The sequence below is a fragment of the Paroedura picta genome, chromosome 1, assembly GCF_049243985.1.
Source record: "Paroedura picta isolate Pp20150507F chromosome 1, Ppicta_v3.0, whole genome shotgun sequence".
Lineage (NCBI taxonomy): Eukaryota > Metazoa > Chordata > Lepidosauria > Squamata > Gekkonidae > Paroedura > Paroedura picta.
In genome coordinates this window covers 155,062,433-155,084,686 of record NC_135369.1, presented here as the reverse complement: position 1 = coordinate 155,084,686, position 22,254 = coordinate 155,062,433, and the positions used below count along the sequence as shown (strand labels likewise).

The window sequence follows — 22,254 nt, the reverse complement described above, 5'->3', positions numbered from 1 at the left end:
ATTTAGGAAATGGAAGGAAGGCCTTATAACCGAGGAGTTGTTGTTGTTGTTAGTTGCAAAGTCGTGTCCGACTCATCGCGACCCCATGGGCAATGATCCTCCAGGCCTTCCTGTCCTCTACCATTCCCCGGAGTCCATTTAAGCTCACAACGGCTGCTTCAGTGACTCCATTCTTTTGCCCTCAATTGCTCCCAGCATTAGGCTCTTCTCCAGGGAGGAATATAAACAACCAATGCTTGTAGTCTGAGTGTTAGAAAAGCTAAACTTCACTCTGAGCTTAGGCTAGCAAGAAATGCTAAAAACAACAAGAAAGGGTTCTTTAGTTATATTCAAAGTAAGAAAAAGAATAGGGAGAAGATAGGACCATTGCGGGAACCAGAAAGTGACATTGTAACAGGTGATGAAGAGGGCTGAGTTGCTCAATTCCTACTTCTCACTTTTCTTTTGTGAGGAGAATCATGCTCCACATGGCAAAATTATTTAATCTGATGAGGGATGGGAGTTATGGCCTAGAATCACTGTAGGGTTAGTCCATAAACACATAGTTTCTTTAAATGAAACAAAATCTTCTGGGCCAGAGGAATTGTATCCATGGGTACTAAAAGTACTTGCAGATGTAATTTCTGAAGCTCTGTGCATTATTTTTGGCAATTTTGGGAGAACAGGTGAAGTAACAGAAGATTGGAGGTGAGCAAATGTTGTTTCCGTCTTCAAGAAGGGGAAAAAGGAGGATCCAGGTCACTACAGACCCATCAGCTTGACTATAGCTATAGCTGGCAAAATTTTAGAACAAATCATCAGTTGGTCCTTGAGCAACTAGAGTGGATGGCTGTAATTATGAAGAGTCAGCATGGCTTTCTCAAGAACAAGTCATGTAAGACTAATCTTATATATATTTTTTTCTTTTGAGGAAGTCACTACCTTGCTAGATCAGGGGAATGCTGTGGACATTGTTTACCTTGATTTCAGTAAGGCTTTTGATAAGGTTCTGCATGATATTCTTATTGGTAAAAGCTGGTAAGATGCAGTATGGATCCCATTACTGTTAGGTGAATCGAGAACTGGTTGACAGATCGCTTATAAATGGTTCATCATCTTCTTGGAGAGGAGTGATGAGTGGAGTGCCACAGGGATTTGTCCCGGGCCCTGTATTATTCAACATATTCATAAATGATTTGGATGAAGGAATAGAGGGGGATGCTTATTAAATTTGTAGATGATACTTAACTGGGAGGGGTAGCAAACACAGCAGAAGACAGAATCAGGATACAGTATGTATGTATGTATGTATTTATTTATTTGCCACCCTCCCCTGAGGCATAAAATGTAAAAAACAGTACATGGAACTCAGCTTTTCACAATAACATTAACATTAAACTGTAACAGAAGTAACAGAATATAACAATGCAAACAGGTCCAGAGCAGAACGCATGGGTAGGTTTCTGGGAGGGATCAGGGGCCCTGTTGATGACAATGATGATGACAATGAGGATAATAATGTTGCTGGTTACCTGGTCTCAACCAAATGCGTGGTGGAAAAGCTCCCTTTTGCTGGCCCTGCAGAACTGTTTTAGCTCCGTCAGGGCCGTGATCTCCTCCGGGAGCACATTCCCGGATTATCTTGACAGGCTGGAAAACTGGGCTAAAATGAATAAAATGAATTTTAATAGTGAAAAGTGTAAAGTTCTGCATTGAGGCAGGAAAAATCACATTCATCACTATTATGGGTGAGACTAGTACACGTGAGAAGGATCTGGGGGTCTTAGTACACCATACACTGAACGTGAGTCAGCAGTGTGACTCAGTAGCTAAAAGGCAAATGGGATTTTGGGCTGTATTAAAATAAGTATAATGTCCAGATCAATTGGAGTACTGTGTTGAGTTTTGGGCACCACAGCTGAAGAAAACTGTAGAGAAATTGGAGCGTGTCCAGAGGAGGGCTACAAGATGGTAAGGAGTTTGAAGAGCAAGTCGTATGAGGAAAGGTTGAGGGAGCTTGGTCTGTATAGCCTGGAGAGAAGATGATTAAGAGGTGATGTGATAACCATCATCAAATACTTGAAAGGTTGTCATATAGAAGATGGAGTAGAATTGTTTTCTGTTGCCCCAGAGGGTTGGACCAGAACCAATGCATTGAAATTAATTCAAAAGAATTTTTGGCTAAACATCTGGAAGAAACTCCTGACAGTTAGAGCGGTTTCTCAGTGGAACAGGCTTGCTCGGGAGGTGGTGGGTTCTCCTTCTTGGGAAGATTTTAAGCAGGGGCTAGATAGTAGAGTTGTGCGTGGCGGCCTCTGAATTGGCTGTTCCAGGCTGGGGGGAGGGGGGGAGAGGCGCAGGCTCCGGTGCATAAGTGGCATACTGGCACCCGTGCCTCCCCCCCCCGCCCCCGCGACGTGGCACTTGCTGCATTGGCCTGGAACGGCCGATTTGGACACAGCCGCACACAACCCTACTAGATTGTCATCTAACAGAAATGCTGATTTTATGAACTTAGGCAGAGTGTGAGTAGATGGGCAGGAAGGAATGTGCCAGTGTTTGTCTCTTTTGGACCCTTCCCTGCATACCCAGGGAATTGCTAATTGCTGCTGTGGGATGGTAGGTAAATTTCCTCCAGGCCAGGCTGGATTCTAGAGATTTTTGGTGGGGGAGGGCAATGAAATTGGGGTCACTGTTTGTAGGTTGGTAGTTGTGAGTTCCTGCATTGTGCAAGAGGTTGGACTAGATGACCATGGAGGTCCCTTCCAACTCCATGATTCTATGATTCATGAGAGCACTTGATAATGTCAAACCACAAACAAGAATATGTGCAAGGCCAGACTTAGATCTGTGACTTCCTTTGTTCCTCTTTCATGAACAAACAGGATCAGCACTTTGAGTCTTGTTGGTAAAAGATATTCTATGGTTCAACTCCTGACAGGTGGTATATCTTGGGCTGGGAAAGCAGGGTATAACCTGGATGGAGACACAGATGCCACTTCCCCGGAAGAGTTCTTGTGGATTAGTGTGCTCAAATGTAAACTTAGCCAAGTTAGAAGTGACATCCCTTGCCAGCATCTCAACCAAACCATTTGTGAACCTTGACCTGTAAACAACAGTATCTGGTTATGTTTCTCTCCTGAGTATTCTTTCCTGTTACAATAATACATATGTGATGTGGGGATTATCCTTCCTGGTCATCACAGACTTTGACCTTGTGAGAAATTTTTGGCAGCATGATAATAACAGCTTTGTCCACTTTTGAGTCAGAGCTTTGGTAAAAGTAAAGGGCTTTATTTTAATTGTAAGGAAAGCTTGTGGGGTGTTTCTTTAAAAGTATGCATAGGCAGGCAGATACTGGAGAAATGTGATCTCCCGTAGGTAAGAACAACATTTCTCTTTCTCAAAAACACCATCTCTGAAGGGTGCCTCTTCCTGCCAAAAATCTTTTAGCCAGGTTGGGTCTCAGTATGCTACATCAGGGGCAATTGTCCAGGATGCAGTTAGTGTACCACTGCCAAAGATGTCAGTACAACGATTCATGATTGCTGGAGGTTCCCACCTCTTTTGCTTTCTTACAGTGTTATTCATCCAGATAACATCAATGGTGGCACCCCCCCACCCCATCTAGTGAATCAGTCAATCATTTGCTTTGTTATGATCCCAGATCAGCATGCCCCATCAAGTCTAGCACTACTAAAAATTCATTATGTATTGTTGTTTTAGTAAATCAAATGTGTGACAACTGATTAGGTCCAGCTATTAACTATATACACATATATGGAATATCTACTGGAAATATGTTCTACCTAATCAGAGTAGTGGCTCCTAACCTTTAATCCACCAATTATGAAACATTATCATGGAGTGGTCCCCAAATGAAATAGAAGGACATTTAAAAAACACTCCAGGCAAGGGAACTCTGTAAAAATATAACAGATGCATAGAATACACAGATCTCAAGCATTCATTCCGATATATTTGTGCCAGATGTCCATCTGGTAATTCCTTAATGTTAGGTTGGATTCTTGTTTGCTGTGCACCATCTCTTTAAGGGCTTGAAGGAGAAATCACAGATGTGTCCATAAGGGTACGTTCTGTGGGGTGGGGGAATGGTTTAGAAGAAAAACTGGTTTTTATACTCAGCTTTTCACAACCAGGAGGAGTCTCAAAGTGGCTTCCAATTGCTTTCCCTTCCTTTCCCCACAACAGTCACCCTGTGAGGCAGGTGGGGCTGTTAAGAATCCACACCCTGTGGGTGATTTCTGCATGTTTGCTTAGGTAGACTGAGAAGACTTCTTGGGTACAGAATGTTTCACCGTAACTGAGTTCTGAAATGACAATTGAAAATGGTTTCCCCAAATGTAAAATGCCAAATACCTTGCCAGATTTGTATTGCACAGTTTCTGATATAAACTTTTGGTGAAGGAGGCAAATTGAGGAAATCCTCGGAATGAACTGCTAACGCAAGCTATGTGACCTAAATGAATCTCATGCTGACAAAGGACAACTGACTCCCCTATTTTGAAATTCTGCAGATAGTTTATAGGTAAAGGTAAAGGTATCCCCTGTGCAAGCACCGGGTCATGTCTGACCCTTGGGGTGATGCCCTCCAGCATTTTCATGGCAGACTCAATACGGGGTGGTTTGCCAGTGCCTTCCCCAGTCATTACCATTTACCGCCCAGCAAGTTGTTTATGGATAGCCTTTAATTATCAGGAGCCAATGTGGTATAGTGGTTAAATAATAATACATTTTATTTTTAGCCCACCCTTCCAGTGTTGCTCAGGGTGGATGACAACATTCACGAAAACATCGTACAAAAGGTTAAAAGCATTATTCAACTAAAACATGACGTGTCTGAGTGTCCCCAGCTAATATCCCAGGCAGGGTGGTTTAGCATCAGGAGCTGGTCTTCCATCTCACAGTGGTGAGGCCAGCCTTAATCAGAGGTTATTTCGGGCCCTGGCAATAAGCCTGGTGGAATAACTGTCTTACAGGCCCTGCATAACTGATTAAGGTCCCACAGGATTCTGATCTCCCTTGGGGGTGCATTCCACCAGGATAGGGGTGGGGCCGAAAAGGCCCTGACCCGGGTTAAGGCCAATCTAACCTCCTTTGGGCTAGGAATCCTGAGCAGATATTACTCCACAGATCTTAATGTTCTTGAGGGGATATAAGGGAAAAAACACGCCATTCCAGACTGTTTAGGGCTGTACAGGTAACACCAAAACCTTGAACCTGATTCAGTCTCTAATCTGGAGCCAATGCAGCTGGGTGAGCACTGGTGTTAAATGTGCCCTCCATTGAGGCCCTGTCAGGACTCAGGCGCTGCATTTTGGACCAGTTGGCATTTCCATAGCAGTCTCAAGGGCAGCCCTCTGTAGAGAGTGTTGCAGAAGTCTAATCTACAGGTGATTGTTATATTGATCACTCTGGCCAGGTTCAGGTCTGAGAGATAAGGTGCAAGCTGCCTTGCCTGACATAGATGGAAGAATGCCAGGTGGGCCGTCTTTGTGATTTGGGTCACCATCGATAAGGAATAATCCAAAATCACCCCAAATGGCCTCATGGAAGGCACCAGTGTTGACTGTACTCTCAGGCGTTGGGTGCTATATCACTTGTCTCTCCACATGCAGACCCAACCAGAGGCCCTCCATTTGGCTGGATTCAACTTCAGCCAGTCCGCAATGGCCTCCAGATGATAGTTGTCCATTAGGAAGAAGAAGAAGAAGAGTTGGTTTTTATATGCCGCTTTTCTCTACCCGAAGGAGTCTCAAAGCGGCTTACAGTCGCCTTCCCTTTCCTCTCCTCACAACAGACTCCCTGTGGGGTGGGTGAGCCCGAGAGAGCCTTGATATTACTGCTCATTCAGAACAGCTTTATCAGTACTGTGGCGAGCCCAAGGTCACCCAGCTGGCTGCATGTGGGGGAATGCAGAATCGAACCCGGCATGCCAGATTAGAAGTCCGCACTCCTAACCACTACACCAAACTGGAGAAATACTTGGGTGTCATCAGCGTCACAGCCCAGCCCTAAATTCTGGACCAGCTGGGCAAGGGGGAACATATAGATACTAAATAGCATCAGGGAAAGTTGAGGGCCCCGTGTTGGGACATACTTCCCCCTACTACCACTTTCTGTCCACAGCTCTGGAGGAAGGACTCCAACCATTTCAAGGATGGGTCTCTTATCCCTATGTCAGTTAGGTGGTGGGTCAGGACTGCGCTATCAAGGAGAACACAGCAGATCTTCACCCATAGCTTACTTGGGATGTGTCTTTTGATGTAGATAGAAATTCACATCTCCATACAAATTAAACAAGTTTAATTGCATATTACCAGAGCTGGATTGGGGCCAGTGTGTTTCACCCAATATCATTATCATTGCCAGTTAGTGGATTATTATAATTCTTTGTAATAAAAAAGAGAAGGATTTTTAAAATGAATTGCCACTTTGGGTCTTACAATAGGTCCGAGAAATGTCTGAGCAAATGTATATTTAGTTGATGGGATTAAAGAGAACTCCATTACTGTATTTACAGTAGTTATATAAAAGCTCCCTTCAGAGTTGATTCAAACAAAATGCTGGCGTGAGGACTGTTTCATTTTAAAACTGAATGAAATTCAACTCTCTTATTATGCAGGTACAAGAAAAATGGATGATGACTTCGTAAGAAACAGAAGATCTAACTGAAACTCATGTGCAAGTATTGATGCCAGCTTGCTGACCAAGAAGACAACTGGATGGGGGATTGCTTTTCCAAATATTCTGAAAATGTACAGTATTGCAGTTCATTTATCCCACTGAAATATCCATAGAATAAAATTTGGAATGACTATAGTTGAGACTCGCTGATCTTCACAAGAAGGGACATTTCCCAAGCACTCTGCGTGGAAGGAGTACAAAAGATGCCATCTATCACCAGAACTTCAGGTAGCAGGACCACAAACAAATGTATTATGATAATCATCCAATGAGCTGACAATTAATTAACGTGTTTTAAGGAACTGAAGCTGCACTGCTAAAGGAACTTTCCTGGGAGTGAGACCCACTGAATAACATGAGACTTACTACTGAGTAGACCTGCTTAAGAGAGCTACCTGAATGCACACCAGTTTGAATTCATACCCCATCCCAGTGGAGCACTTCTCATTTGCTGTCTCCATTTTAAAATAATTGTTCTATGGCAATCTTGTAGTTTTTGACATTTACATCAGAGGGATTAGATTTCTTTTCACACTGGCAGAATGGTTTTAAAAAGGGACCTCAACCTGATCCTTAACACAAAAAAAGAGCCTATTACCTTTATTTCCCTGCCTGAGTGGCTTATGGAAGTCATATCTAAAACCCAGAGAGCCATCTTGGTGTAGTGGTTAGAGTGGTGGTCTCTAATCTGGAGAGCAGGGTTTGATTCCCCACTCCTCCGCATTCAGCCAGCTAGGTGATCTTGGGCTAGTCACAGTCCGGTTGGAGCTGTTCTCACAGAGCACTAACATCAGGGCTGTCTCAGCCCCACCTACCTCACAGGGTGTCTGTTATGGAGAGAGGAAGGGAAGAAGATTGTAAGCCACTTTGAGACTCTTTCAGGTAGTAAGCAGGGTATATAAACTAACTCTTTTTCAACATGAACTGCTCATGAAGCAGGACCCCCCATTTGCTGTTTCTGGAAACCTTGGGTTCAGAAAAAAGCCCTACTGCAATAATCAAAGGGGAATCCCTAATCACGATCACTTTGAGCAATTAAGGAAGCAACAAGTCTTCCTATTTATCATTATTCCCCTATGCCCTAATACTGGAGGTTTGCATGGTTTCTAAAAAATTAGAAATATCACACAATCCAGTATCAAATTGGCCTTAGCTCAATGGCCGCATATCTGAGAAATGCTTTTGCTTAGGCAGACCTCATGGGAAACTAGAGGTTCAAAGCTCTGCACATGGTGTGTGTTCTGACAAGAGCAAGAAGGTGGCATCCGATGGAGTGTCTTTCCTGATGGGACTCTAGGATCACTTCATTACTGATTTTCTACGGGCAGATTTTCTCGACAGAACTGGAGGTCATTGTACAAATATCTGCACCTATAACTGGCACCAGGTCTTAAAACGCATTTGGAAGGGGTGCCATTTACAGGGCTGAGTTAGGGCAATTGGAGAAGCAGTTAATTGCTGTTCCTGATGGAGCTTTTCAGTGTTTGGGAATTGTGACCAGTTCATCGAAATCTTTACAATAGTGGTAAAATATCCATGCATTTGGGGGGGGGGGCAGGGACTTGTGCATGCACTTAAACATATGCATCTGCTCTTGTTGTTTGCTTAAACTTAGTGCATAAGCCATGAACCCAACTTTGAGCTTAATTCTCAAGAATTATGCATAGGATAATTATGCATAGGATCAAGATAGGCTGCATAATTGAACTCTTTTTGGGAATAAGGCCCATTAAATTGGATATCGAGCCTGTCTTTTACTGTGTTCTATTGAACTTTAAAGCCAGCCTAGTGTTGTGGTTAAAGCAGCAGCTAATCTGGAGAGATGGGCTTGGTTCCACACTCCTTCACATGCAGCCAGCTGGATGACCTTGGGCTAGTCACAGTCCTGTTAGAGGTGTTCTCCCAAAAGTTCTGTTGGAGCCCTCTCAGCCCCACCTACCTCACAGGGACCGTTTATGCACTGGAGGTTTCATGCCGGGCTGCAGGCTGGAGTTTTAGTCATGGCAGGTTGCCCCACCACTTCCTGCACCCACATGGGGGCGCATTTGGCCTGGTTCACCTCATCCGGCCCGGATTTATGCTCCTGCACGTGAGCTGGGGCAGTGAAGTTCCCAGTGCATAAACGGTCAGGGTGTCTGCTGGAGGGAAAGGGAGGGAAGGCAATTTGAGACTCCTTTGGGTACTGAAAAGCAGGGTATAAAAACCAACTGCTCTTCTATTAGTGTACACAAATGGTCTTTATAAGCAAGGGACCAATAAGCACACCAGCTTCAAATTGACCATGGGCTTTAATGGGAATTGAACATACAAGCAAGTTTCTAGTCCCCAGGGACTCTGTGCAGAGTGAGGACAATGTATTTGCATTCCCAGTGGGGACCAAGAGCAGTTTAAGAGTTTTGTTCTCCACTCTTCCCTTTTATCTTCAGGACAACCCTGTGAGGGAGGTTAGGCTGAGTATGTGACCAGCCCAAGGGGACTTCCTTCCATGGCAGAGTAGGGGCTTGAACCTGTTTCTCTCAGATCAGTCTAGAATTTTTCACTACCAGTCCCTGTGACATCTCAGGAGCCAGAGGCCTCTGGAGGCTCGATCTGGTTTAAAGGGCTCACCTTGCTGTTTTTCAGAAAAAGCAGAATTACAGTTGTCTTAGTGTACCTTGGCCCCCAGTTTAAGAGTTTTCTGTTAACCAATGACAAGAGACAGGGCAGTCCTGGGCATGGGGAACTTGGATAGCTGTTGTTAATCCGCGGTGTAAGCATGGGTCTCACTGTGAGGGGAAATGCACGGGAATGTGGGGTTGAACCCTAAATGCTTTGGCCGGCCCGGCTTCACTTCAGTAGGGAGCGGAGACATTGGCCTGTAGTTCAGTCGTTGCGGGGCCACCCAGGCCAGCTCCGCCCGGATCCGACGGCTTGGTGGCTCGCCGATAAACTCTACCCCGAGGTCGGTTCAAAAGTTCAGTGCTGAGCGGCGGTCACGCCTCGCTCGACGGGCGAGGACCTGGGGCGGGCGCCAAACGAGCCGACTCGAGCAGGCAAAGGGAAGGAAGCGACACGAACCCCTCACGGTCGCCGGGCGAACTGCAGAGCCGCACCGGGGAGGAGGGGGGGGCGACGGGCTGGGCTGGGCTGGCGGGCTCCCTCCTGCCCATGGCGAACTCAGCGCTCTCTTGTGTCCCTTCCGCAGGTGAGAACGGGAATGTCAACGAGGCGAAGATGCGCTGCGAGGACATGGAGCCGCCGCTAGCGTCCCCGGGGAAAGCGGCCGGCGGGGAAGCGGCGGAGAGGAGCGGCGGCGGCGGCGAGGAGCCGGCCGCGATGGCAGGGCGCGCTGCCGCCGAGCAGGAGAACGGGGGCGGCGCGGGGGAGCCGAGCGCGGCGCAGCTGCCCTTGCAGGCGCCCTGCGGCCTCAGCTCTTCGCTGTGCTTCAGCTCGCCCGGCGGCGGCGGGAGCGGCGGCGAAGACAAAGCCGCCACACCGGAGCCCGACGCAGCCTCCCCGTCGTCGTCGTCGTCGTCGTCGTGCTGCAGCAGCAGCGGCGGGAGCAGCAACCCCCGCGTGGTGCAGAGCCAGTGGGAGATCAACAGCGCGGCGTCCGAGTCGGAGGAGAACAGCCAGGGCGCGCTGGGCGGGCAGCAGCTGGAGGCGTGCGCGGGCGCGCAGCTCTCGGAGGAGCCGGACCTGGTGATCGAGGTGTCCGGCCAGCGGATCCGGGCGCACAAGGCGGTGCTGGCGGCCAAGAGCGACTACTTCCGCGCGCGCGCCTCGCGGGACATCCTGCGCGTGAAGGGCGTGAGCTACGGGGCGCTGCGCCTGCTGCTGGAGTACATGTACACGGCGCGCATGGGCGAGGTGCGCCACGACAACCTGGCCGAGGTGGTGAGCGGCGCGCGCGTGCTCCAGATGCCCCGCGCCCTGCACTGCGCCGCCGAGGCCATGCGCGCGCAGCTGCGCCTCGACAACTGCTTGCCGCTCCTCAGCCTGGCCAAGAAGCAGCGGCTGCCCGAGCTGCGCGAGGCCGCCTACCGCTTCATGAGCGACCACTACCTGCAGGTCCTGCGCGAGCCCGCCGTCTACGGCCGCCTCAGCGGCGCCGAGCGCGACCTGATCCTGCAGCGCCGCCTGGAGGCCGGCCAGCCCTGCCTGCTCGTGGCCGAGGTGAGCGACGCCTTCGAGAGGCTCAGCGGCGGCAGCCGCCCGCAGAGCCGCGAGAGCAGCCGCCCGCAGAGCCCCTCGTCCGTGGTGTCCCTGGACGAGAGCAGCTACCTGCTCTACAGCTACCACGAGGCGGCCAAGGAGTGGCGGGTGCTGACCCGGCTGCCGGACGAGGCCAACGCCAAGGGGTGCGCCATGTGCGTCCTCCACAACTACCTGTTCCTGGCGGGAGGCCTCTCCGCCACCCCCGGCGACCAGCGGGCCAGGCTCTCCGACAAGGTCTTTTGCTACAACCCCTTGACTGACACCTGGAGCCAGGTGAAGCCCATGGGGCAGCCTCGCTCCCAGCTCAAGCTCCTGGCCCTGGACGGCTGCCTCTACGCCGTGGGGGGCGAGTGCCTCTTCACCGTGGAGAAATACGACCCTCGGGCCGATCGGTGGCACCCGGTGGCCCCTTTGCCCAAAGGCGCTTTTGCCGTGGCTCACGAGGCCACCACCTGCAACGGGGAGATCTACGTGTCTGGCGGATCCCTCTTCTACCGCTTGCTGAAATACGACCCCAAGCGGGATGAGTGGCAGGAATGTCCTTACAACAGCAGCCGCCGGCGCTCTGCTGACATGGTGGCCTACAAAAACTTCATCTACCGGTTTGATGTCAGCGGCGGCCGTGGGGAGCAGGGGCAGGCTGGGGGGGTGGAGGTCTTCCGGTACAACACAGTGGCCAAGCACTGGAGTCAGTGTGCGTCCTTGCGCCCCAGCGGCAGCCCCGTCCAGCCGTTCCGCTGCGCTGCCTTGGGTGGCACCATCTTCTGCGTCAACCGGACTGGGATGCTGTGCTTTAACCTGTCCCAGAATGGGGAGGTGGAAGCAGATGGTGGATTGAAAGGCACCTTTGACAGAGAACTGTTCAAAGCCCCGTTTGATGCCAAAGGGGTCCTCCTACCCTTCGTGCTTACTCTGCCAGAGAGGGAGAAAACACTGGAGCCGGAGAGCCCGCTGGGATTGTAAGAGGTGGCCCTTCCAAGCTCATATTAGGGCCCGGTCCTGCTTATGGGTGTCATTAGTGCAAGAACGCCCCCAAGGGAAAGATCAGAGGGGGTGAATGTGGTCGTGTGGCCTCCAAAATTCTGTAGTGGTGGTGGAGTGGGCAGAAGGGCTATCCAGGCAGCAGAGGCTAATCAAGGAGTGAAAAGTCATCTCTGTGTTACCTAACACCTTTGTAGCTCCAGAGGCTAACGGAGGGCCACTGTTAGATGTCCTTAATTCGCACAATGCATGCACGGCTGCGGAGGCTTATGTGGTGTCCCACCTAAAGTGTTGACCAGCTGGCTGCAACCCTTCTAAGCTTCCTTGCATAGTTTGTGTAGAAAAGTCACCTCTTGACACTTCTAGAACCAGTGAAAAGCTGCTAAATTGGATGGACTGTTGAGCAATGCCTGTGCCACTTTCCAGTCTAGAGGCATCCCGCAGCTGTCAGAAATGATGGAATGAGAAAGCTTGTAAAAGGAATTTCCATAAAAGAGTGGTTTTGTACATATGCATTTGGGTCTAGCGGGCACTTTCTGCTCTTGGTTTTCTCCTCCCTTCTGGATTTTAGCAGATGTGGAACAAGCCATGAGGTGGGGGTTCAGGCAGTCCTCCTCGGAAAATTAATAGGACAAAACAGAATGTTTTCTCTGTTCTAAGATGGAGTGGAGGATTCTCTAGATTACAACATTTTTCTTTTGACATAAGGGTCTTTATTGAGGACATGGCATTGTGCAGCTTCAGGAAGTTGCAGCCCCAGTGCATGGTTTAACAAAGGGTTGAAACGAGTCACATGTTTGCCATATGTACATAGTGGGAAGAGAGCAAAATGAAAATAAAAGGGGGTGGTCTTTCAATTTCACGTTGCTTCAGTTTTTTAAGACCTGCGTTTTTGTCCCCTGGCATGGTCTGTCAGAAAGTTGTGATCCGCTTTGTTCTTAACACGCTCTGGTGTTCTTTTTCAGTCATGGTTTTGCATCATAATACTCAAGTTTAGATCCTTCGTGAGACTGAACTCACCAGCAAATTCATAGCAGGGGAGCTTTCCTTTCCCTTATGTTCAGGGCTGCTGACTGCAAGCCAATGAAAACCAAATGTGGTTTACTTGACGCACACAAAGAAATGCGCTAGTTTTATCAAGGCATAGCTTTTCCACTATTCTAAAAAGCCAAGAGGAATTAACATTCTGTGCCAGCCAAACCCCAGGTCATAAATGAGAGTGACTGATTATCATGAACAATTCAGTTGTCAAGTTGGTTACAGGGGCAGGATATAAGCAGTTTTGCTTTCATTCTAAATCTTTCCCTGAATCATCACTTACCTGGCAGCTCATTCAAAGAATCGCTTGTAGGAAGTTAGAGCACCAAGCTTTTCATGTTACTGTGATGTTGGGTTCAAAATGAATCTTTGTAGTTCAGTTCAAACTTGGAATGTTCACTTATGGAAACTAGAATCCAAAGAGCAGTCCTACAAGAGACGTCTGCTGACCCACTGTACTTTTTGATGTTTTCCTTTGATTGGCTGACCCCCTCTGCCCTAAATTCCATATCCAAACTGCTCTTGAAAGTCTCCTCATTTCCAAAAGCCATTTGCCCTGCATCATGCAGCAAAACAGCTCTCTTTCAGTGCAATCCTAAGAAATCTTTTCTAGATTTGCTTAGGATGGCACTGTTAGATTGCACTTCCAAGGACCTTTGCTTGGGAGCAAGCCTTATTGAATAACACGGGACCTGCTTCTGAGTAGGCCTGTTTAAGTACTCCATATTTCCCTTCTCCCCTCAATCCCCTCCAGTTTATGGCTCTCAGTGTGAATTTTCAATATAACAAACTTTGGTATGAGTTTATAGCCAAACACCCTGAACCTATGACATGTTACTGGGAATAAGTCCCACTGTGGGAAGGTTAAAAGTGAGTAATAATCACTTTTGAAATACATTCTTATTTCTATCTCTAAATGTGGACTGGCAGCTTTCTTAGTTGGTGGAAGCAAAATAAACCAGGACTGTTGTAGAATACATTCTGCCCAAGTCGCTAAAATGCCATTGGAGTTACATTCCAAATGGAAGCTTTCTAGACAGAAAATATGAAAAAGCGTACGCACACATACACCCCCCCAGATTAAGAAGCCATGTTGATTTTTAAACTATTACCCTAAACAGTTTTTTAAAAACATAATGGATTTAAGAGACATGATTCAATTATACTGTAGGCACAGTGCTCTTGTGAAAGTTTCCTATGAACTCTGTAAAGCCCTCTGTGCAGAAGAACAAACGCATATTGTATGGCGGAACCTAGACAGCTTCAATATATGTTTGTACTTCCACTCATGTGGCTGTCCAGCTTCCCCCCTCGGCCTGATGCAAGTTATTCCTCATTAGAGGCCGGAGGGTGGTATGGATTGAATGGTGTGGGGAGGCACACAAACATCTGGTTTCTCATGTGTATGCCCATGTGTAGCTGAAGGGAACAAGTGGGTGTGGGGGAGGGGAGGTTTGTGTTCAGTTTGGTGGGCATCCTTCACGCATGGGACCTACGCTGATATTGCAGCCGGACCACGTTGGTATTTATACTAATGATGATACAGCTAAGAGCCAACTTTGGACATGCTGCTTATGAAGCGTAGCCATTTTAGTTAGAAGAAGAGTCTTGGAAGATGCTCCATTTGGTTAAAATGTCACTTTAGCAAAGTGCTAACATTAGATTTGCTTATTTCCAAGAGAAGGAAGCAGATTTGGTTATAGCAGACATCAGTTCAATAAAGGGGAAATCTTTATTGCGATGTTTTCACCCTTAAAAATTATGCTACTGAATGATTAGTGCAGCAGTGACATTTTTAGGCCTACATCACTGTTTTGAAGTAAATGGTTGAGATTGGCAAGCAGGAAATGAATGGATATTTTGGAATAGGCTTTATATTAGGCTTTTCTCTCCCAGTGATGTTTAAGAACAATAAACCAAAAAACCCAGAAAGCTGAGGTACAGATAGAGTATATTTCAAGAAGATATATATAATCCTTGTAAAATGATTCTGCTTTAAAAGGGATGTAAAATTATGAATACAGAAGTAAAATACCATACACACCAAAGTGAGACAATAGTAAGATTAAAAAATCATAGAGACCAAACAGGTTTTGTAAGCAATCTTTTTAGTGGTTCCTAAAAATGGGATTGATTCATAAAAGTATATATATATATAATAAATTGTCAAGAATATAAATACAATATATAGTTGAACTAAGCCCTTTCAGTCATTCTTTACAGGCCTTAATCAGGAAAATCTAAGAATATATAAAAATAATTTTATCTTGTAACATATTTTGATTTAAATATTTTAGGTGGTGTGATATATTTTAATTTGTCAAACAAAATTTAGAGATTTTTATCAACCACTATATACTTTTTACCGCTGTATTATATACTTGCAAGTTCTTTAAAAGGCCCTCTATTTATATAGTTGATGAATTGACAACTCCTCGGAAATTAAGAACGATTTTTATACCCCACTTTTCACTACCTGAAGAAGTTCCAAAGAGCACCTTTCCCTTCCTCTCTCCATAACAGACACCCTGTGAGGTAGTTGGGGCTGAGAGGGCACAGAGAGAACTTCTCTGTAAGAACAGCTCTAGGCAAAATGTGACTAGCCCAAGGTCATCCAGCTGGCTGCATGTGGAGGAGGGGGGGATCAAATTCAGTTCTCCATATTACAGTCTGCTGCTCTTAACTGCTGCACCCTATTGGTGGTAATATGGCTGCAGTTATATACTATGCCAACATTGATAAGTAAGTAAGGAATTCATATGCTTGTAGTGGAAAAATAGTTTTAGAATATTATTTTAATATGCTCATTTTAATTTGCTTGCTGCCTTGGAGGCTGTTGTAAAGGCGGAAAGGTGGGTTATAAATTGTATTAAATATATAAAACAAAGCAGTGGAATTAAGAGTAGAGACATTGCCGTGTGTGCACTAAAACTGCATACAAATAAAAGTGCCACCAATAAAAAAAAATCTGAAACTAAGGCTGCCAGCCTCCAGGTGGGGCCAAGAGACCTCCCAGAATTCCAACTGGACATTGTATCTGGGGAGGTGTGCATGCACACGAACGCTCATGCTTTGAATAAAAATGTGTTGGAGGGTGGATGCAATGACATTATACCCTGCTGCGGTGTTCCTCCTCCCCAAACCCTGCCTTCCCCAGACCGTACTCCCCAAATCTCTAGGAGTAGCCCAGCCCAGAATTGACAGGCCAATCCAAAATAAATGTAATCAGTCTAATCAGGCATAGAGTCTTGGTGCTAAATAATCCTGCAGAGAGCTAAATCTGGGTACTTCTAGGCCAAAAACCTCAAAAAAGACTTGAGATTTAAAAAGGAAATAATGTACATACTTTAGAACTTTATTCTAATCAAATGACCGCACTGCAACCAGGACAATCACATCCATCTATTAGAGGCAGTCCTAAGAAGAGTTACTGCCTTCTGAGCCCACGGAGTTCAACAGAAGGGTGCACTGGCTATCAGACCCTTATTTCTGATCAAATTCCTTCACATGACTCCCCTTGCTGTGCTGCAGTATGCAAGTGCTCTTTCTGCCTACGGTTTTTCCCATTGGCAGCTTCTTCATATACTGAGTCCTACAAAGGGCGGAGTGATTCATAGCATACATGGAAGAAGAGCTGGCTTTTTGTTCCCTGCTTTTTACTACTCAAAGGAGCCTCAAAGCGGTTTACAATCGCCTATCCCACAACAGTCACCCTGTGAGATAGGTGAGGCTGGGAGAGGTCTGAGAGAACAGGGACTAGCTCAAGGTCACCTAGCTGGCTCCATGTGGAGGAGTGGGGAGGCTGCCACTTTCACCCACTACAGCTTGGTGAGAGAGCCAGCTTGGTGTAGTGGTTAGGAGCACGGAGCCAGGTTTGATTCCATGCTCCCCTATATGCAACCAGCTGGGGTGACCTTGGGCTCGATACAGCACTGATAAAGCTGTTCTGTCCGAGCAGTAATCTCATGGCTCTCTCAGCCTCACCCTCCTCACAGGGTGTCTGTTGTGGGGAGAGGAAAGGGAAGGTGACTGTAAGCTGCTTTGAGACTCCTTAGGGTAGGGAAAAGTGACATATAAGAACCAACTTCTTCAGTAATATCAGGGCTCTCTCAACCTCACCCACCTCACAGGGTGTCTGTGGTGGGGAGAGGAAAGGGACGGCGACTGTAAGCCGCTTTGAGACTCCTTCAGGTAGAGAAAAGTGGTATACAAGAAACAACTCTTCTGCACCAAATGTTGTCAGGGGTGGGCCCAAAGAATCCAATCTATATTGAAATGTTGGTTACATCCAATCATTTCTCTGCATGGTTACTTAATGTTCTATATCTGTCAGCTAAGATTAATGTATGTACTACTGATTGTGCTTTGTCATGAGCATAAGGGAGAAAATCAGAGGTTCTGTAGGCTGTGGAATACATTTCAACGTACTAAAACATGCTCTGAGAGAACAGGGCAGCTGAGTGAATGACAAAAGGTGGTTTCCTGAACCTAGCACCTTTCATAAAGTCCTACTAAGGACATTTTCATGGTATTATGTTTTAAACTGCTACAGATGAGAACCAGGAAGTCAGAGAAATAATTTCATTTGTTGAATTAATTCCCAAATCCCCCAAAGTATTTAAATTGCTCGCCTGCCCCGCCATGTAACATCCCTCTGTGTATTCAACAAGCATTTGTGCATAGTCCATTCATAAAGAAATATATATATTTAAGCAGATTAGATCAAAACTCTTACAGCTGTTGTTCCCATCTCCACAGTTTCATGCAGTGCGGAAACAGATGTAAAACTCTAGTGCTGCAACATGGGTAAAATTGCACTCACTTTGAAGTCAAAGTGAAACACATGAGCGAGTGTTTCCTGGTACCATAATCTGGACTTAATTACTAGCCATTTAATGCCGTTTCCTTTGTGTGATTCCTGCATAATCATACCCAGATGATTGACTTTTCTGGCCACATATGGGGTACCTTTAAACTGATTTCCTGCTTGGTGCCCTCATTTTCTCTGACACAGACCCTGCATCAAGCCTGTGGAGTTTTTAATTTCAGTTCCAAGCCTTTCAGCCACACATTAACGGTCAGTGGAAAACCCAATTAGGAAGACACATATGGCTTCAGCATCATTTCATACAAATCCAGTTTGCTCCCTGAACCTTTCACAGGAGGAGCTGGGAGAGAAATGACCTTGTATTTGGTCTATCAAAGACTTCTCGTGAAAACTGAATAGGAATCATACTGGTTTCATGAATAAAGCTACTGTGTGGTACCTAATGAGTATTTTATGCACAATGAACTCTTGCAAATAAACACCTGATACAATTTCAAGTGCTTAGAAAGAATAAATTATTCCCATGAAAGGTTTCTCTCTCTCTCTGGCTTTTGGTAAACAATCAGAGGAATTGTTATCTGACCCTTAGGGCCTTCAACTCATGAGTAGTTTGTTATTGTTGGGTCCTTCCCCCCCCCCACCTCCATTTGATTTGAAGCCTTGACCAACAGCTCTACTTAGAGGAATTGTTCCCCAGCTCCATCACATGCTGCCAGCACAAAAACATTGGTTAGCTGACAGACAAATGTAAGACTGGAAGTTGTCCTGCCATTGCATAGGAATTACACTGGTGCAACCTTTTAGAATGCAGGGATCTTTGACATGCTGTAGCAGCAGGTTAAGATCTGGCGTGAAGTAGCCAAGACTTTTTGTATAGGTTCTTTCGAAACAGTTGTCACCTGGCTGGGATTGGGGATGACTATGACAGTGCAACCAATCCTGCCCCACTGAGGGAAAAGCATCTGAAAGGCACGGGCTTACTAAATTGGTAGAAGAAAGCTGTACTTGATCTACAAATATTAATGACTTTAAAAGCCGTCAGTTTTCTTTTAAGTGCAATATCCTGCCTTTCCTCCCTACATTACTTCCAGTGTGTAAGCACAATTGAATGGCGATGCTTCTGCTAGGGTAAGGCTGCTAGTCTGATAGCAAAGCAGAAGAACATCTTGTAAAAGTTTATTCAGATCCACTGGAAAACATTGCTTATTTCGAATGGGGAAAGGCAGCACTTGTCAAATCAACCTAGAATCATCCCATGAAAGACAACAATACAGCAGAGCTTGTGACTTTGTGACCTTCAGGAAATTCAGCGTGTGTTTTTGTGGAATGAGTCGATTGTTTCTAAAACCAAAAATGCGCAGTCAAAAGAACAATATGGGCAGTTGGGGGGGGGGGCTCTTATCCCACACCACCACCAGTGTACCATGCCATACAGTCCAAGTACTTTTGAAAATTTGAAGAGGTTATAATGTAGTGTGTAATGTGTGTAGAAGTCTATTGGGAGAAGGAAGGGGGGGAGGTGCTACAGGGAATAATATGTTGCCTTAGCATGAAGAAGGATGATATGATCAGATACTGTGTATTCTGCATTTAAAAAGTTAAATTTCCTTTAATATTTTGGGAAATAATTTGTGTCAAGCTCACTAAGAACAAAACTCATAGTCTAAAACAGGCTTTCTCAACTAGGATTTCATGAAACCCTGGGGTTTCTTGAAGGCCCTAGAAGGGTTTCCTGAAGGAGTGGGAGTTAATTCAATTTCATATATTTTAATTAGTTAAAAATTAATCAGGTGATACGACCATATATGGTCCTGCCCCCCAATGGCCAGTTATGAGCCTGGAGGGGGTGGGGAGGGGAGGGGCCCCAGGTGAGCTTGTACACATCTGTGTTTCATAACCATATTTATATGATTGCGCCACATCTAGGGTTTCTTGAAGCCTGAAGAATGTTTCAGGAGTTTCTCAACAGTAAAAAAGTTGAGAAAGGCTGGTCTGGAAGTTTGTATCTGGTGTATCTGCTAATGATTTGGGCGTATCAAGAATTTCCCGAATTCTACCAAAATCAGAATTGTAATTTACGTAATAGTGATTGAATCTCTTGCACTGCATAGACGCCGGCATTTTATCAATCATTAATGAGATTCTGTCTTCAGTGAAGTCAGAGTAAAAATAAATAATGGCTTTTGTAGATGCAGGTCACATGATTCTCAGTATAGTCTTTTTAATAGTCAAAAGGGTTTCCTTTGTCCCAGTAGAACGATGGCTGGATCCAATCCTTTGTTTTCCTCATGTCTTAAGACATGCACACGATGGGGTGAAGCTATCCACAGCTTATTCCCCCCTCCCACACTGTGTTAATCATCTAGTCCTTTACATGTTTAACCATTCAGACAATCATACGGTCCCTTTCAACAACCATTTCAGATAAACATTGCATGCTAGACCACTTAGGATACCATTAGGCAGCTGTGTAGTGACCACAAAGGTCATTGCCTAGGGATGGAAAAAGGGTATACCCTCCTCCCTACCACCGTCTTAACAATGAGACTATTAACACATGATTAATTGGATGCAGGAATGCTGCCAAACCCTGCTGTCACAAGGCCTGTTCTATCCCAGGCAGTTCTGAGCTCTTGACCTGTTTTCCAGCACAATCCAGCCAGTGTTCAACACATGACTGATACGCTTAAAATAATATTTTAATAATTGTTAGCTCTACTTCCACATCTCTCTCTCCCACTGCCTGACTCTTTATTGTGATAGAATCACATCTCGGACATTATATAATATTTCAGGAAGCTGTTTTGGTATTTTGTAATCATTGCATTCCTCATGGAAAAGTCTGGATAAGTCCCCCCCAGTGACTGTGTTAATGCTGCCACTAATCACAGATTCATGCAAAATCTGCTTTGGACACTGTGCACAATTCTAGTAAACGACATGCAGAACAAATGTAATTTGTTACCAGTGTGTTTTAAATGCACAAGCAAAAAATCTCTATAAAGCTTTTTATGTACTTTGGCCTATGCTGTACTGGAATAAATACAAGCAGAAAGCAAATGTTCCCTCATGGAGGTCTGCAATTGATCTGTGTCCTTTCTTAATGTGCCATGCTAACTCTTTTCTTGTGCATTCTCAGGTCACAGCTAAGAAAATTGTCCTCTTCAAATTTTAACTTGCTATACATGTGAATCCATCATACACAGGAGCCCAGAGGGTGAAGAACGCAGTGCTACTTGACTGAAGGCTCACAAATTTGGGCTGATCCTGCGTTGAGCAGGGGGTTGGACTAGATGGCCTGATTCTATGATTCTATGAAATGATGTATCTTGAATACATGCAGATAGACAACCTAATTCTCTTGTTATCACAGAATCGCCAGCGCTGACAATAATTGGTTCAACTACATATGCTTTTTAATAGATTCACTTGGTTCCTAAGTAGTAGGAATGATTGTTTTTAGAATAGAGTTGATGCATCCACCATTAAGAAGTTCAGGTTTGGTTTAACTCATTGTGGGGAGAGATCCAAATTATCTACAATGCCAGAGAATTCTTTCAAAATACCATTTTAATAGCTGCAGCATTAAAAGGCGTGGGACTGTGTCATGTCTAAAATCCAGCGTCCACACCAAGACACACTGGGTACAGATTTCTATACAGTCCAAATAGCACACCCAAATTAAGTCATCTAAATCACTCTATACAAAGTTAGATAAATATTTATCCAATCAACGCAGAGCCTGTTTATCCTTTTAGTCTTGTCTCATCTACAAGCACCTGGTACGTGTGTGGGGGTGACTTCCCTGTCCAGATACAAATGGGTAGCCATGTTGGTTTGAAGTAGCACAATAAAATCAGAGTCCAGTAGCACCTTTAAGACCAACAAAGATTTATTCAGGGTGTGAGCTTTTGAGTGCAAGCACCCTTCCTCAGACTGTGATCATCTCACATGACAAGAAGATCACAGCCTGACGAAGAGTGCTTGCACTCGAAAGCTCACGCCCTGAATAAATCTTTGTTGGTCTTAAAGGTGCTACTGGACTCTGATTTTATTATTCCCTGTCCAGGACAGCTTCCAGGGACTTTCCCCCCTCCCTCAGGCAAGCTGTCACGGCACCTTACAGATATCTTAGTCTGTACAATGTTCACTCTTTATTTCTAATGGCAGGATATTTTACAAGAGGGAAATCCTCCATCAGAGTAAACCTGATTTTACCATAAAATGTTTGATTATTTGGGTTCAAAACCTGCAAGAACAGTTAATAATTGTTTTTTGGGGGTTGATAAGTCATAGATTTTATTGGTGTGTGTGTGTTTTCTTCAGAATAGAGACCTGAGAACATCTTGGCAGTGATGCCTGCTTGGGTGCATTGAAAGAACTCTGATGAAAGTTCAGATGGAATTATTTGAAGGAGAAAGGAAGGAAACAATTGAACATGTGTAAGCTGTCTTTGCAAGTACTTGCCCATTGATGCCAGAAATTCTGGCTCCAGTCTTTCTTTGAGCATATGAGACACAGTG

At 45.5% G+C, this 22,254-nt stretch overlaps 1 protein-coding gene across 3 annotated transcripts in view; it reads left to right on the top strand.

Annotated features, from left to right (window-relative positions):
• The window catches only part of KBTBD11 (kelch repeat and BTB domain containing 11), a 38,665-nt gene extending 17,862 nt beyond the window's left edge, over positions 1-20,803 (top strand). For 2 of the 3 annotated variants that reach the window (XM_077309322.1, XM_077309312.1), the window contains exons 2-3: positions 6,626-6,915; positions 9,872-20,803. In XM_077309322.1, the coding sequence (XP_077165437.1) occupies positions 6,891-6,915; positions 9,872-11,847 (2,001 nt within the window). In that variant the 5' untranslated portion in view covers positions 6,626-6,890 and the 3' untranslated portion in view covers positions 11,848-20,803. Of the gene's footprint in view, positions 1-194; positions 875-6,625; positions 6,916-9,871 lie in introns of those variants that run through there. The other variant, XM_077309307.1, reaches the window with a different exon arrangement.
• Positions 20,804-22,254: the final 1,451 nt, after the last annotated feature.